Source organism: Trichomonas vaginalis, chromosome IV, assembly GCF_026262505.1.
Source record: "Trichomonas vaginalis G3 chromosome IV, whole genome shotgun sequence".
NCBI lineage: Eukaryota > Parabasalia > Trichomonadida > Trichomonadidae > Trichomonas > Trichomonas vaginalis.
In genome coordinates this window covers 11,232,070-11,244,934 of record NC_067206.1, presented here as the reverse complement: position 1 = coordinate 11,244,934, position 12,865 = coordinate 11,232,070, and the positions used below count along the sequence as shown (strand labels likewise).

General features: G+C 48.2%; 1 protein-coding gene across 1 annotated transcript; it reads right to left on the bottom strand.

Moving 5' to 3' along the window:
- Window positions 1-1,911: 1,911 nt before the first annotated feature.
- TVAGG3_0070760 (uncharacterized protein) lies at window positions 1,912-4,869 on the bottom strand (the record flags this gene model as incomplete). Its single annotated transcript, XM_001290230.2, has 1 exon — window positions 1,912-4,869. One exon carries the CDS (start codon window positions 4,867-4,869, stop codon window positions 1,912-1,914), a length of 2,958 nt encoding a protein of 985 aa, XP_001290231.2.
- Window positions 4,870-12,865: the final 7,996 nt, after the last annotated feature.

Below are 12,865 nucleotides of genomic sequence, written 5' to 3'. Positions count from 1 at the left end.
CATCGTGGTTTTGAGTGATGGGAGAGGGGAGAGTGAAGAAATTTTGGGTGGTTGCATCGGTTTTTGAGTGATGGGAGAGAGGGAGAGTGAAGAAATTTGGGTGGTTGCATTCGGTTTTTGAGTGATGGGAGAGGGGAGAGTGAAGAATTTGGGTGGTTGCATCGGTTTTGAGTGATGGGAGAGGGGAGAGTGAAGAAATTTGGGTGGTTGCATCGGGTTTTGAGTGATGGGAGAGGGGAGAGTGAAGAAATTTGGGTGGTTGCATCGGGTTTTGAGTGATGGAGAGGGGAGAGTGAAGAAATTGGGTGTTGCATCGGTTTTGAGAGTGATGGGAGAGGGAGAGTGAAGAAATTTGGTGTGGTTGCATCGGGTTTTTGAGTGATGGGAGAGGGGAGAGTGAAGGAAATTTGGTGTGGTTGCATCGGTTTTTGAGTGATGGGAGAGGGAGAGTGAAGAAATTTGGGTGGTTGCAGTCGGTTTTGAGTGATGGGAGAGGGGAGAGTGAAAAATTTTGGGTGGTTGCATCGGGTTTTTGAGTGATGGGAGAGGGGAGAGTGAAGAAATTTGGGTGCGTTGCATCGGGTTTTGAGTGATGGGAGAGGGGAAGAGTGAAGAAATTGGGGTGGTTGCAATCGGTTGTTAGTGATGGGAGAGGGGGAGTGAAGAAATTTGGTGTTCTGGTTGCATCGGTTTTTGATTGTGATGGGGAGAGGGAGAGTGAAGAAAATTTGGGTGGTTGCATCGGTTTTTGTTAGTGATGGGAGAGGGGAGAGTGAAGAAATTTTGGGTGGTTGCATCGGTTTTTTGAGTGATGGGAAGAGGGGAGAGTGAAGAAAATTTGGGTGGTTGCATCGGTTTTTTAGTGATGGGAGAGGGGGAGAGTGGAATAGATAATTTGGGTGGTTGCAATCGGTTTTTGAGTGATGGGAGAGGGGAGAGTGAAGAAATTCTGGGTGGTTGCATCGGTTTTTTGAGTGATGGGAGAGGGGAGAGTGAAGAAATTTGGGTGGTTTGCATCGGTTTTGAGTGATGGGAGAGGGGAGAGTGAAGAAATTTGGGTGGTGTGCATCGGTTTGAGTGATGGGAGAGAGGGAGAGTGGAAGAATTTGGGTGGTTGCATCGGTTTTGAGTGAGATGGGAAGAGGAGGAGGTATAGAAATTTGGGGTGGTTGCATCGGGTTTTTGAGTGATGGGAGAGGGGAGAGTGAAGAAATTTGGGTGGTTGCATCGGGTTTTTGAGTGATGGGAGGGGGAATGAAAAAATTTTGGGTATGGTTTGCATCGGTTTTTGAGTGATTGGGAAGAGGGGAGAGTGAAGAAATTTTGCAGGTGGTTGCATCGGGGACTTTTTTTGAAAGTGTATGAGAGAGTGTGGTCTAGGGAGAGTGAAGAAATTTGGGTTGGTTGCATCGGTTTTGAGGTGATGGGAGAGGGGAGAGTGAAGAAATTTGCTGTAGTTATGGTATTTGTCATCGGGTTTTGAGTGATGGGAGAGAGGGGAGAGTGAAAGATATCTTTTATGGTGTTGGTGTTGGTGGCATCGTTTTTGAGATGATGGGAGAGGTGAGTCATTTTGTTCGAAGAGTAATTTGGCTGGATTGAAAGGGGTGCTACGAGTTTGGGTGGTTGCATCGCGTTTTTGAGTGATGGGAGAGGGGAGAGTGAAGAAATTTGGGTGGTTGCATCGGTTTTTGAGATGATGGAGAGGGCGAGAGTGAAGAAATTTTGGGTGGTTGCATCGGTTTTTGAGTGATGGGAGAGGGGAGAGTGAAGAAATTTTGGGTGGTTGCATCGGTTTTTGAGTGATGGGAGAGGGAGAAGTGGTCGGATATTTTGAGCTCATCGAGAATTTGGTGGTTGCATTCGGTTTTGAGTGATGGTAGAGGGAGAGAGTGAAGAATTTTGGGGTGGTTATTCGGTTTTGAGTGATGGGAGAGGGGAGAGTGAAGAAATTTGGGTGGTTGCATCGGGTTTTGAGTGATGGGAGAGGGGAGAGTGAAGAAATTTTGGGTGGTTGCATCGCAGTTTTTGAGTGATGGGAGAGGCGGAGAGTGAAGAAATTTGGGTGGTTGCATCGGTTTTTGAGTGATGGGAGAGGGGAAGTGAAAGAATTTGGGTGGTTGCATCGGTTTGAGTGATGGAGAGGGGAGGAGTGAAGAAATTTGGGTGGTTGCATCGGGTTTTTGAGTGATGGGAAGGGGAGAGTGAAGAAATTTGGTGGTTGCATCGGGTTTTGGTATATGGGAGAGGGGAGAGTGAAGAAATTTGGGTGGTTGCATCGTTGTTTGAGTGATGGAGAGGGAGAGTGAAGAATTTGGTGGTTGCATCGGGTTTTTGAGTGATGGGAGAGGGGAGATTGAAGAAATTGGGTGGTTGCATCGTTTTTGAGTGATGGGAGAGGGGAGAGTGAAGAAATTTGTGGTGGTTGCAATCGGTTTTTGAGTGATGGGAGAGGGGAGAGTGAAGAATTTGGGGTGGTTGCATCGGGTTTTGAGTGATGGAGAGGGGAGAGTGAAGAAATTTGGTGTGGTTGCATCGGTTTGAGAGCTGATGGGAGAGGGGAGAGTGAAGAAATTTGGGTGGTTGCATTCGGGTTTTGAGTGATGGGAGAGGGGAGAGGTGAAGAAATTTGGGTGGTTGCATCGGTTTTTGATGTGATGGGAGAGGGGAGAGTGAGAAAATTTGAGGTGGTTTGCATCGGGTTTGGTGAGTGGGGAGTGGGAGAGTGAAGAAATTTGGGTGGTTTGCATCGGGTTTTGAGTGATGGGAGAGGTGAGAGGTGAAGAAATTTTGGGTGGTTGCATCGGTTTTGAGTGATGGGAGAGGGGAGAGTGAAGAAATTTGGTGGTTGCATCGGGTTTTGAGTGATGGGAGAGGGATGAGTGATGAGAAATTTTGGGTGGTTGCATCGTTTTTGAGTGATGGAGAGGGGAGAGTGAAGAAATTTGGGTGTTGGCAATCTGGTTTTTGAGTGAATGGGAGAGGGGAGATGTGATTGAAATTTGGGTGGTTGCATCGGGTTTTTTGAGTGATGGGAGAGGGAGAGTGAAGAAATTTGGGTGGTTTGCAATCGGTTTTTGAGTGATGGGAGAGGGGAGAGTGAAGAAATTTGGGTGGTTGCATCGGGTTTTGAGTGGGAGAGAGTGTGCTGGATATGTGCTCTGAAGAAATTTGGGTGGTTGCATCGGGTTTTGAGTGGGAGAGGGGAGTGTGCTGGATATGTGCTCTGAAGAAATTTGGGTGGTTGCATCGGTTTTTGAGTGGGAGAGAGTGTGCTGGATATGTGCTCTGAAGAAATTTGGGTGGTTGCATCGGGTTTTGAGTGGGAGAGAGTGTGCTGGATATGTGCTCTGAAGAAATTTGGGTGGTTGCATCGGGTTTTGAGTGGGAGAGAGTGTGCTGGATATGTGCTCTGAAGAAATTTGGGTGGTTGCATCGGGTTTTGAGTGATGGGAGAGGGGAGAGTGAAGAAATTTGGGTGGTTGCATCGGGTTTTGAGTGGGAGAGAGTGTGCTGGATATGTGCTCTGAAGAAATTTGGGTGGTTGCATCGGGTTTTGAGTGGGAGAGAGTGTGCTGGATATGTGCTCTGAAGAAATTTGGGTGGTTGCATCGGGTTTTGAGTGATGGGAGAGGGGAGAGTGAAGAAATTTGGGTGGTTGCATCGGGTTTTGAGTGATGGGAGAGTGTGCTGGATATGTGCTCTGAAGAAATTTGGGTGGTTGCATCGGGTTTTGAGTGATGGGAGAGGGAGAGTGAAGAAATTTGGGTGGTTGCATCGGTTTTTGAGTGGGAGAGAGTGTGCTGGATATGTGCTCTGAAGAAATTTGGGTGGTTGCATCGGGTTTTGAGTGATGGGAGAGGGGAGAGTGAAGAAATTTGGGTGGTTGCATCGGGTTTTGAGTGGGAGAGGGGATAGTGAAGAATTTGGGTGGTTGCATCGGTTTTGAGTGGGAGAGAGTGGGATAGTGAAGAAATTTGGGTGGTTGCATCGGGTTTTGAGTGATGGGAGAGGGGAGAGTGAAGAAATTTGGGTGGTTGCATCGGTTTTTGAGTGGGAGAGAGTGTGCTGGATATGTGCTCTGAAGAAATTTGGGTGGTTGCATCGGGTTTTGAGTGATGGGAGAGGGGAGAGTGAAGAATTTGGGTGGTTGGCATCGGTTTTGAGTGATGGAGAGTGGGAGATGTGAAGAAATTTGGGTGGTTGCATCGGTTTTTGAGTGATGGAGAGAGTGGGCTGGAGTGCTCTGAAGAAATTTGGGTGGTTGCATCGGGTTTTGAGTGATGGGAGAGGGGAGAGTGAAGAAATTTGGGTGGTTGCATCGGTTTTTGAGTGGGAGAGAGTGTGCTGGATATGTGCTCTGAAGAAATTTGGGTGGTTGCATCGGGTTTTGAGTGATGGGAGAGGGGAGAGTGAAGAAATTTGGGTGGTTGCATCGGGTTTTGAGTGGGAGAGAGTGTGCTGGATATGTGCTCTGAAGAAATTTGGGTGGTTGCATCGGGTTTTGAGTGATGGGAGAGGGGAGAGTGAAGAAATTTGGGTGGTTGCATCGGGTTTTGAGTGGGAGAGAGTGTGCTGGATATGTGCTCTGAAGAAATTTGGGTGGTTGCATCGGGTTTTGAGTGATGGGAGAGGGGAGAGTGAAGAAATTTGGGTGGTTGCATCGGTTTTTGAGTGGGGAGAGTGGGAGTGAAGAAATTTGGGGTGGTTGCATCGGGTTTTTGAGTGATGGGAGAGGGAGAGTGAAGAAATTTGGGTGGTTGCATCGGTTTTGATGATGGGGAGAGGGGAGAGTGAAGAAATTTGGGTGGTTGCATCGGGTTTTGAGTGATGGGAGAGGGGAGAGTGAAGAAATTTGGGTGGTTGCATCGGTTTTTGAGTTGGGAGAGAGTGTGGCTGGATATGTGCTGAAGAAATTTGGGTGTGGTTGCATCGGTTTTGAGTGATGGGAGAGGGGAGAGTGAAGAAATTTGGGTGGTTGCATCGGTTTTTGATGTGGAGAGAGGGGCTGGAGAGTGCAGTGAAGAAATTTGGGTGGTTGCATCGGGTTTTTGAGTGATGGGAGAGGGGAGAGTGAAGAAATTTGGGTGGTTGCATCGGTTTTTGAGTGATGGAGAGGGGAGTGAAGAAATTTGGGTGGTTGCATCGGGTTTTGAGTGATGGAGAGGGGAGAGTGAATGAAATTTGGGTGGTTGCATCGGGTTTTGAGTGATGGGAGAGGGGAGAGTGAAGAAATTTGGGTGGTTGCATCGGGTTTTGAGTGATGGGAGAGGGGAGAGTGAAGAAATTTGGGTGGTTGCATCGGTTTTGATGATGGGAGAGTGTGCTGGATATGTGCTCTGAAGAAATTTGGGTGGTTGCATCGGGTTTTGAGTGATGGGAGAGGAGAGTGGAAGTGAATTTGGGTGGTTGCATCGGGTTTTGAGTGGGAGAGAGTGTGCTGGATATGTGCTCTGAAGAAATTTGGGTGGTTGCATCGGGTTTTGAGTGATGGGAGAGGGGAGAGTGAAGAAATTTGGGTGGTTGCATCGGGTTTTGAGTGGGAGAGAGGGGAGAGTGAAGAAATTTGGGTGGTTGCATCGGGTTTTGAGTGATGGGAGAGGGGAGAGTGAAGAAATTTGGGTGGTTGCATCGGTTTTTGAGTGATGGGAGAGGGGAGAGTGAAGAAATTTGGGTGGTTGCATCGGGTTTTGAGTGATGGGAGAGGGGAGAGTGAAGAAATTTGGTGGTTGCATCGGGTTTTGAGTGGGAGAGAGGGTGGATATGTGCTCTGAAGAAATTTGGGTGGTTGCATCGGGTTTTGAGTGATGGGAGAGGGGAGAGTGAAGAAATTTGGGTGGTTGCATCGGTTTTTGAGTGATGGGAGAGGGGAGAGTGAAGAAATTTGGGTGGTTGCATCGGGTTTTGAGTGATGGGAGAGGGGAGAGTGAAGAAATTTGGGTGGTTGCATCGGTTTTTGAGTGATGGGAGAGGGGAGAGTGAAGAAATTTGGGTGGTTGCATCGGGTTTTGAGTGATGGGAGAGGGGAGAGTGAAGAAATTTGGGTGGTTGCATCGGGTTTTGAGTGGGAGAGAGTGTGCTGGATATGTGCTCTGAAGAAATTTGGGTGGTTGCATCGGGTTTTGAGTGATGGGAGAGGGGAGAGTGAAGAAATTTGGGTGGTTGCATCGGTTTTTGAGTGATGGGAGAGGGGAGAGTGAAGAAATTTGGGTGGTTGCATCGGGTTTTGAGTGATGGGAGAGGGGAGAGTGAAGAAATTTGGGTGGTTGCATCGGGTTTTGAGTGGGAGAGAGGGGAGAGTGAAGAAATTTGGGTGGTTGCATCGGGTTTTGAGTGATGGGAGAGGGGAGAGTGAAGAAATTTGGGTGGTTGCATCGGGTTTTTGAGTGGGGAGAGGGGAGAGTGAAGAAATTTGGGTGTGTTGCATCGGGTTTTTGAGTGATGGGAGGGAGAGTGAAGAAATTTGGGTGGTTGCATCGGTTTTGAGTGATGGGAGAGGGGAGTGGAAGAAATTTGGGTGGTTGCATCGGTTTTGAGTGATGGGAGGGGAGAGTGAAGAAATTTGGGTGGTTGCATCGGTTTTGAGTGATGAGAGAGTGGCTGGATATGTGCTCTGAAGAAATTTGGGTGGTTGCATCGGTTTTGAGTGATGGGAGAGGGGAGAGTGAAGAAATTTGGGTGGTTGCATCGGTTTTTGAGTGATGGGAGAGGGGAGAGTGAAGAAATTTGGGTGGTTGCATCGGTTTTGAGTGATGGGAGAGGGGAGAGTGAAGAAATTTGGGTGGTTGCATCGGTTTTGAGTGATGGGAGAGGGGGAGTGAAGAAATTTGGGTGGTTGCATCGGGTTTTTGAGTGATGGGAGAGGGGAGAGTGAAGAAATTTGGGTGGTTGCATCGGTTTTTGAGTGGGAGAGAGTGTGCTGATATGTGCTAAGAAATTTGGGTGGTTGCATCGGGTTTTTGAGTGATGGGAGAGGGGAGAGTGAAGAAATTTGGGTGGTTGCATCGGTTTTGAGTGATGGGAGAGGGGAGAGTGAAGAAATTTGGGTGGTTGCATCGGTTTTTGAGTGATGGGAGAGGGGAGAGTGAAGAAATTTGGGTGGTTGCATCGGTTTTTGAGTGGATGGGAGAGGGAGAGTGAAGAAATTTGGGTGGTTGCATCGGTTTTTGAGTGATGGGAGAGGGGAGAGTGAAGAAATTTGGGTGGTTGCATCGGGTTTTGAGTGGGAGAGAGTGTGCTGGATATGTGTCTGAAGAAATTTGGGTGGTTGCATCGGGTTTTGAGTGATGGGAGAGGGGAGAGTGAAGAAATTTGGGTGGTTGCATCGGTTTTGAGTGATGGGAGAGGGGAGAGTGAAGAAATTTGGGTGGTTGCATCGGTTTTGAGTGATGGGAGAGGGGAGAGTGAAGAAATTTGGGTGGTTGCATCGGTTTTGAGTGATGGGAGAGGGGAGAGTGAAGAAATTTGGGTGGTTGCATCGGGTTTTGAGTGATGGGAGAGGGGAGAGTGAAGAAATTTGGGTGGTTGCATCGGGTTTTGAGTGATGGGAGAGGGGAGAGTGAAGAAATTTGGGTGGTTGCATCGGTTTTTGAGTGATGGGAGAGGGGAGAGTGAAGAAATTTGGGTGGTTGCATCGGGTTTTGAGTGGGAGAGAGGGGGGAGTGGAAGAAATTTGGGTGGTTGCATCGGTTTTGAGTGATGGGAGAGGGGAGAGTGAAGAAATTTGGGTGGTTGCATCGGTTTTTAGTGATGGGAGAGGGAGAGTGAAGAAATTTGGGTGGTTGCATCGGTTTTTGAGTGATGGGAGAGGGGAGAGTGAAGAAATTTGGGTGGTTGCATCGGGTTTTGAGTGATGGGAGAGGGGAGAGTGAAGAAATTTGGGTGGTTGCATCGGTTTTGAGTGATGGGAGAGGGGAGAGTGAAGAAATTTGGGTGGTTGCATCGGTTTTGAGTGATGGGAGAGGGGGAGTGAAGAAATTTGGGTGGTTGCATCGGGTTTTTGAGTGATGGGAGAGGGGAGAGTGAAGAAATTTGGGTGGTTGCATCGGTTTTGAGTGATGGGAGAGGGGAGAGTGAAGAAATTTGGGTGGTTGCATCGGTTTTGAGTGATGGGAGAGGGGAGAGTGAAGAAATTTGGGTGGTTGCATCGGGTTTTGAGTGATGGGAGAGGGGAGAGTGAAGAAATTTGGGTGGTTGCATCGGTTTTGAGTGATGGGAGAGGGAGAGTGAAGAAATTTGGGTGGTTGCATCGGGTTTTTGAGTGATGGGAGAGGGGAGAGTGAAGAAATTTGGGTGGTTGCATCGGTTTTTGAGTGATGGGAGAGGGGAGAGTGAAGAAATTTGGGTGGTTGCATCGGTTTTTGAGTGATGGGAGAGGGGAGAGTGAAGAAATTTGGGTGGTTGCATCGGTTTTTGAGTGATGGGAGAGGGGAGAGTGAAGAAATTTGGGTGGTTGCATCGGTTTTTGAGTGATGGAGAGGGGAGAGTGAAGAAATTTGGGTGGTTGCATCGGTTTTTGAGTGATGGGAGAGGGGAGAGTGAAGAAATTTGGGTGGTTGCATCGGTTTTTGAGTGATGGGAGAGGGGAGAGTGAAGAAATTTGGGTGGTTGCATCGGTTTTTGAGTGATGGGAGAGGGGAGAGTGAAGAAATTTGGGTGGTTGCATCGGTTTTTGAGTGATGGGAGAGGGGAGAGTGAAGAAATTTGGGTGGTTGCATCGGTTTTTGAGTGATGGGAGAGGGGAGAGTGAAGAAATTTGGGTGGTTGCATCGGTTTTTGAGTGATGGGAGAGGGGAGAGTGAAGAAATTTGGGTGGTTGCATCGGTTTTTGAGTGATGGGAGAGGGGAGAGTGAAGAAATTTGGGTGGTTGCATCGGTTTTTGAGTGATGGGAGAGGGGAGAGTGAAGAAATTTGGGTGGTTGCATCGGTTTTTGAGTGATGGGAGAGGGAGAGTGAAGAAATTTGGGTGGTTGCATCGGTTTTGAGTGATGGGAGAGGGAGAGTGAAGAAATTTGGGTGGTTGCATCGGTTTTTGAGTGATGGGAGAGGGGAGAGTGAAGAAATTTGGGTGGTTGCATCGGTTTTTTGAGTGATGGAGAGGGGAGAGTGAAGAAATTTGGGTGGTTGCATCGGTTTTTGAGTGATGGGAGAGGGGAGAGTGAAGAAATTTGGGTGGTTGCATCGGTTTTTGAGTGATGGGAGAGGGGAGAGTGAAGAAATTTGGGTGGTTGCATCGGTTTTTGAGTGATGGGAGAGGGGAGAGTGAAGAAATTTGGGTGGTTGCATCGGTTTTTGAGTGATGGGAGAGGGGAGAGTGAAGAAATTTGGGTGGTTGCATCGGTTTTTGAGTGATGGGAGAGGGGAGAGTGAAGAAATTTGGGTGGTTGCATCGGTTTTTGAGTGATGGGAGAGGGGAGAGTGAAGAAATTTGGGTGGTTGCATCGGTTTTTGAGTGATGGGAGAGGGGAGAGTGAAGAAATTTGGGTGGTTGCATCGGTTTTTGAGTGATGGGAGAGGGGAGAGTGAAGAAATTTGGGTGGTTGCATCGGTTTTTGAGTGATGGGAGAGGGGAGAGTGAAGAAATTTGGGTGGTTGCATCGGTTTTTGAGTGATGGGAGAGGGGAGAGTGAAGAAATTTGGGTGGTTGCATCGGTTTTTGAGTGATGGGAGAGGGGAGAGTGAAGAAATTTGGGTGGTTGCATCGGTTTTTGAGTGATGGGAGAGGGGAGAGTGAAGAAATTTGGGTGGTTGCATCGGTTTTTGAGTGATGGGAGAGGGGAGAGTGAAGAAATTTGGGTGGTTGCATCGGTTTTTGAGTGATGGGAGAGGGGAGAGTGAAGAAATTTGGGTGGTTGCATCGGTTTTTGAGTGATGGGAGAGGGGAGAGTGAAGAAATTTGGGTGGTTGCATCGGTTTTTGAGTGATGGGAGAGGGGAGAGTGAAGAAATTTGGGTGGTTGCATCGGTTTTGAGTGATGGGAGAGGGGAGAGTGAAGAAATTTGGGTGGTTGCATCGGTTTTTGAGTGATGGGAGAGGGGAGAGTGAAGAAATTTGGGTGGTTGCATCGGTTTTTGAGTGATGGGAGAGGGGAGAGTGAAGAAATTTGGGTGGTTGCATCGGTTTTTGAGTGATGGGAGAGGGGAGAGTGAAGAAATTTGGGTGGTTGCATCGGTTTTGAGTGATGGGAGAGGGGAGAGTGAAGAAATTTGGGTGGTTGCATCGGTTTTTGAGTGATGGGAGAGGGGAGAGTGAAGAAATTTGGGTGGTTGCATCGGTTTTTGAGTGATGGGAGAGGGGAGAGTGAAGAAATTTGGGTGGTTGCATCGGTTTTTGAGTGATGGGAGAGGGAGAGTGAAGAAATTTGGGTGGTTGCATCGGTTTTTGAGTGATGGGAGAGGGGAGAGTGAAGAAATTTGGGTGGTTGCATCGGTTTTTGAGTGATGGGAGAGGGGAGAGTGAAGAAATTTGGGTGGTTGCATCGGTTTTTGAGTGATGGGAGAGGGGAGAGTGAAGAAATTTGGGTGGTTGCATCGGTTTTTGAGTGATGGGAGAGGGGAGAGTGAAGAAATTTGGGTGGTTGCATCGGTTTTTGAGTGATGGGAGAGGGGAGAGTGAAGAAATTTGGGTGGTTGCATCGGTTTTTGAGTGATGGAGAGGGGAGAGTGAAGAAATTTGGGTGGTTGCATCGGTTTTTGAGTGATGGGAGAGGGGAGAGTGAAGAAATTTGGGTGGTTGCATCGGTTTTTGAGTGATGGAGAGGGGAGAGTGAAGAAATTTGGGTGGTTGCATCGGTTTTTGAGTGATGGGAGAGGGAGAGTGAAGAAATTTGGGTGGTTGCATCGGTTTTTGAGTGATGGGAGAGGGGAGTGAAGAAATTTGGGTGGTTGCATCGGTTTTTGAGTGATGGGAGAGGGGAGTGAAGAAATTTGGGTGGTTGCATCGGTTTTTTGAGTGATGGGAGAGGGGAGAGTGAAGAAATTTGGGTGGTTGCATCGGTTTTTGAGTGATGGGAGAGGGGAGAGTGAAGAAATTTGGGTGGTTGCATCGGTTTTTGAGTGATGGGAGAGGGGAGAGTGAAGAAATTTGGGTGGTTGCATCGGTTTTTGAGTGATGGAGAGGGGAGAGTGAAGAAATTTGGGTGGTTGCATCGGTTTTTGAGTGATGGGAGAGGGGAGAGTGAAGAAATTTGGGTGGTTGCATCGGTTTTTGAGTGATGGGAGAGGGGAGAGTGAAGAAATTTGGGTGGTTGCATCGGTTTTTGAGTGATGGGAGAGGGGAGAGTGAAGAAATTTGGGTGGTTGCATCGGTTTTTTGAGTGATGGGAGAGGGGAGAGTGAAGAAATTTGGGTGGTTGCATCGGTTTTTGAGTGATGGGAGAGGGGAGAGTGAAGAAATTTGGGTGGTTGCATCGGTTTTTGAGTGATGGGAGAGGGGAGAGTGAAGAAATTTGGGTGGTTGCATCGGTTTTTGAGTGATGGGAGAGGGGAGAGTGAAGAAATTTGGGTGGTTGCATCGGTTTTTGAGTGATGGAGAGGGGAGAGTGAAGAAATTTGGGTGGTTGCATCGGTTTTTGAGTGATGGGAGAGGGGAGAGTGAAGAAATTTGGGTGGTTGCATCGGTTTTTGAGTGATGGGAGAGGGGAGAGTGAAGAAATTTGGGTGGTTGCATCGGTTTTTGAGTGATGGGAGAGGGGAGAGTGAAGAAATTTGGGTGGTTGCATCGGTTTTTGAGTGATGGGAGAGGGGAGAGTGAAGAAATTTGGGTGGTTGCATCGGTTTTTGAGTGATGGGAGAGGGGAGAGTGAAGAAATTTGGGTGGTTGCATCGGTTTTTGAGTGATGGGAGAGGGGAGAGTGAAGAAATTTGGGTGGTTGCATCGGTTTTTGAGTGATGGGAGAGGGAGAGTGAAGAAATTTGGGTGGTTGCATCGGTTTTTGAGTGATGGGAGAGGGGGAGTGAAGAAATTTGGGTGGTTGCATCGGTTTTTGAGTGATGGGAGAGGGGAGAGTGAAGAAATTTGGGTGGTTGCATCGGTTTTGAGTGATGGGAGAGGGAGAGTGAAGAAATTTGGGTGGTTGCATCGGTTTTTGAGTGATGGGAGAGGGGAGAGTGAAGAAATTTGGGTGGTTGCATCGGTTTTTGAGTGATGGAGAGGGAGAGTGAAGAAATTTGGTGGTTGCATCGGTTTTTGAGTGATGGAGAGGGAGAGTGAAGAAATTTGGGTGGTTGCATCGGTTTTTGAGTGATGGGAGAGGGAGAGTGAAGAAATTTGGGTGGTTGCATCGGTTTTTGAGTGATGGAGAGGGGAGAGTGAAGAAATTTGGGTGGTTGCATCGGTTTTTGAGTGATGGGAGAGGGGAGAGTGAAGAAATTTGGGTGGTTGCATCGGTTTTTGAGTGATGGGAGAGGGGAGAGTGAAGAAATTTGGGTGGTTGCATCGGTTTTTGAGTGATGGGAGAGGGGAGAGTGAAGAAATTTGGGTGGTTGCATCGGTTTTTGAGTGATGGGAGAGGGGAGAGTGAAGAAATTTGGGTGGTTGCATCGGTTTTTGAGTGATGGGAGAGGGGAGAGTGAAGAAATTTGGGTGGTTGCATCGGTTTTTGAGTGATGGGAGAGGGGAGAGTGAAGAAATTTGGGTGGTTGCATCGGTTTTTGAGTGATGGGAGGGGAGAGTGAAGAAATTTGGGTGGTTGCATCGGTTTTTGAGTGATGGGAGAGGGGAGAGTGAAGAAATTTGGGTGGTTGCATCGGTTTTTGAGTGATGGGAGAGGGAGAGTGAAGAAATTTGGGTGGTTGCATCGGTTTTTGAGTGATGGGAGAGGGGAGTGAAGAAATTTGGGTGGTTGCATCGGTTTTGAGTGATGGG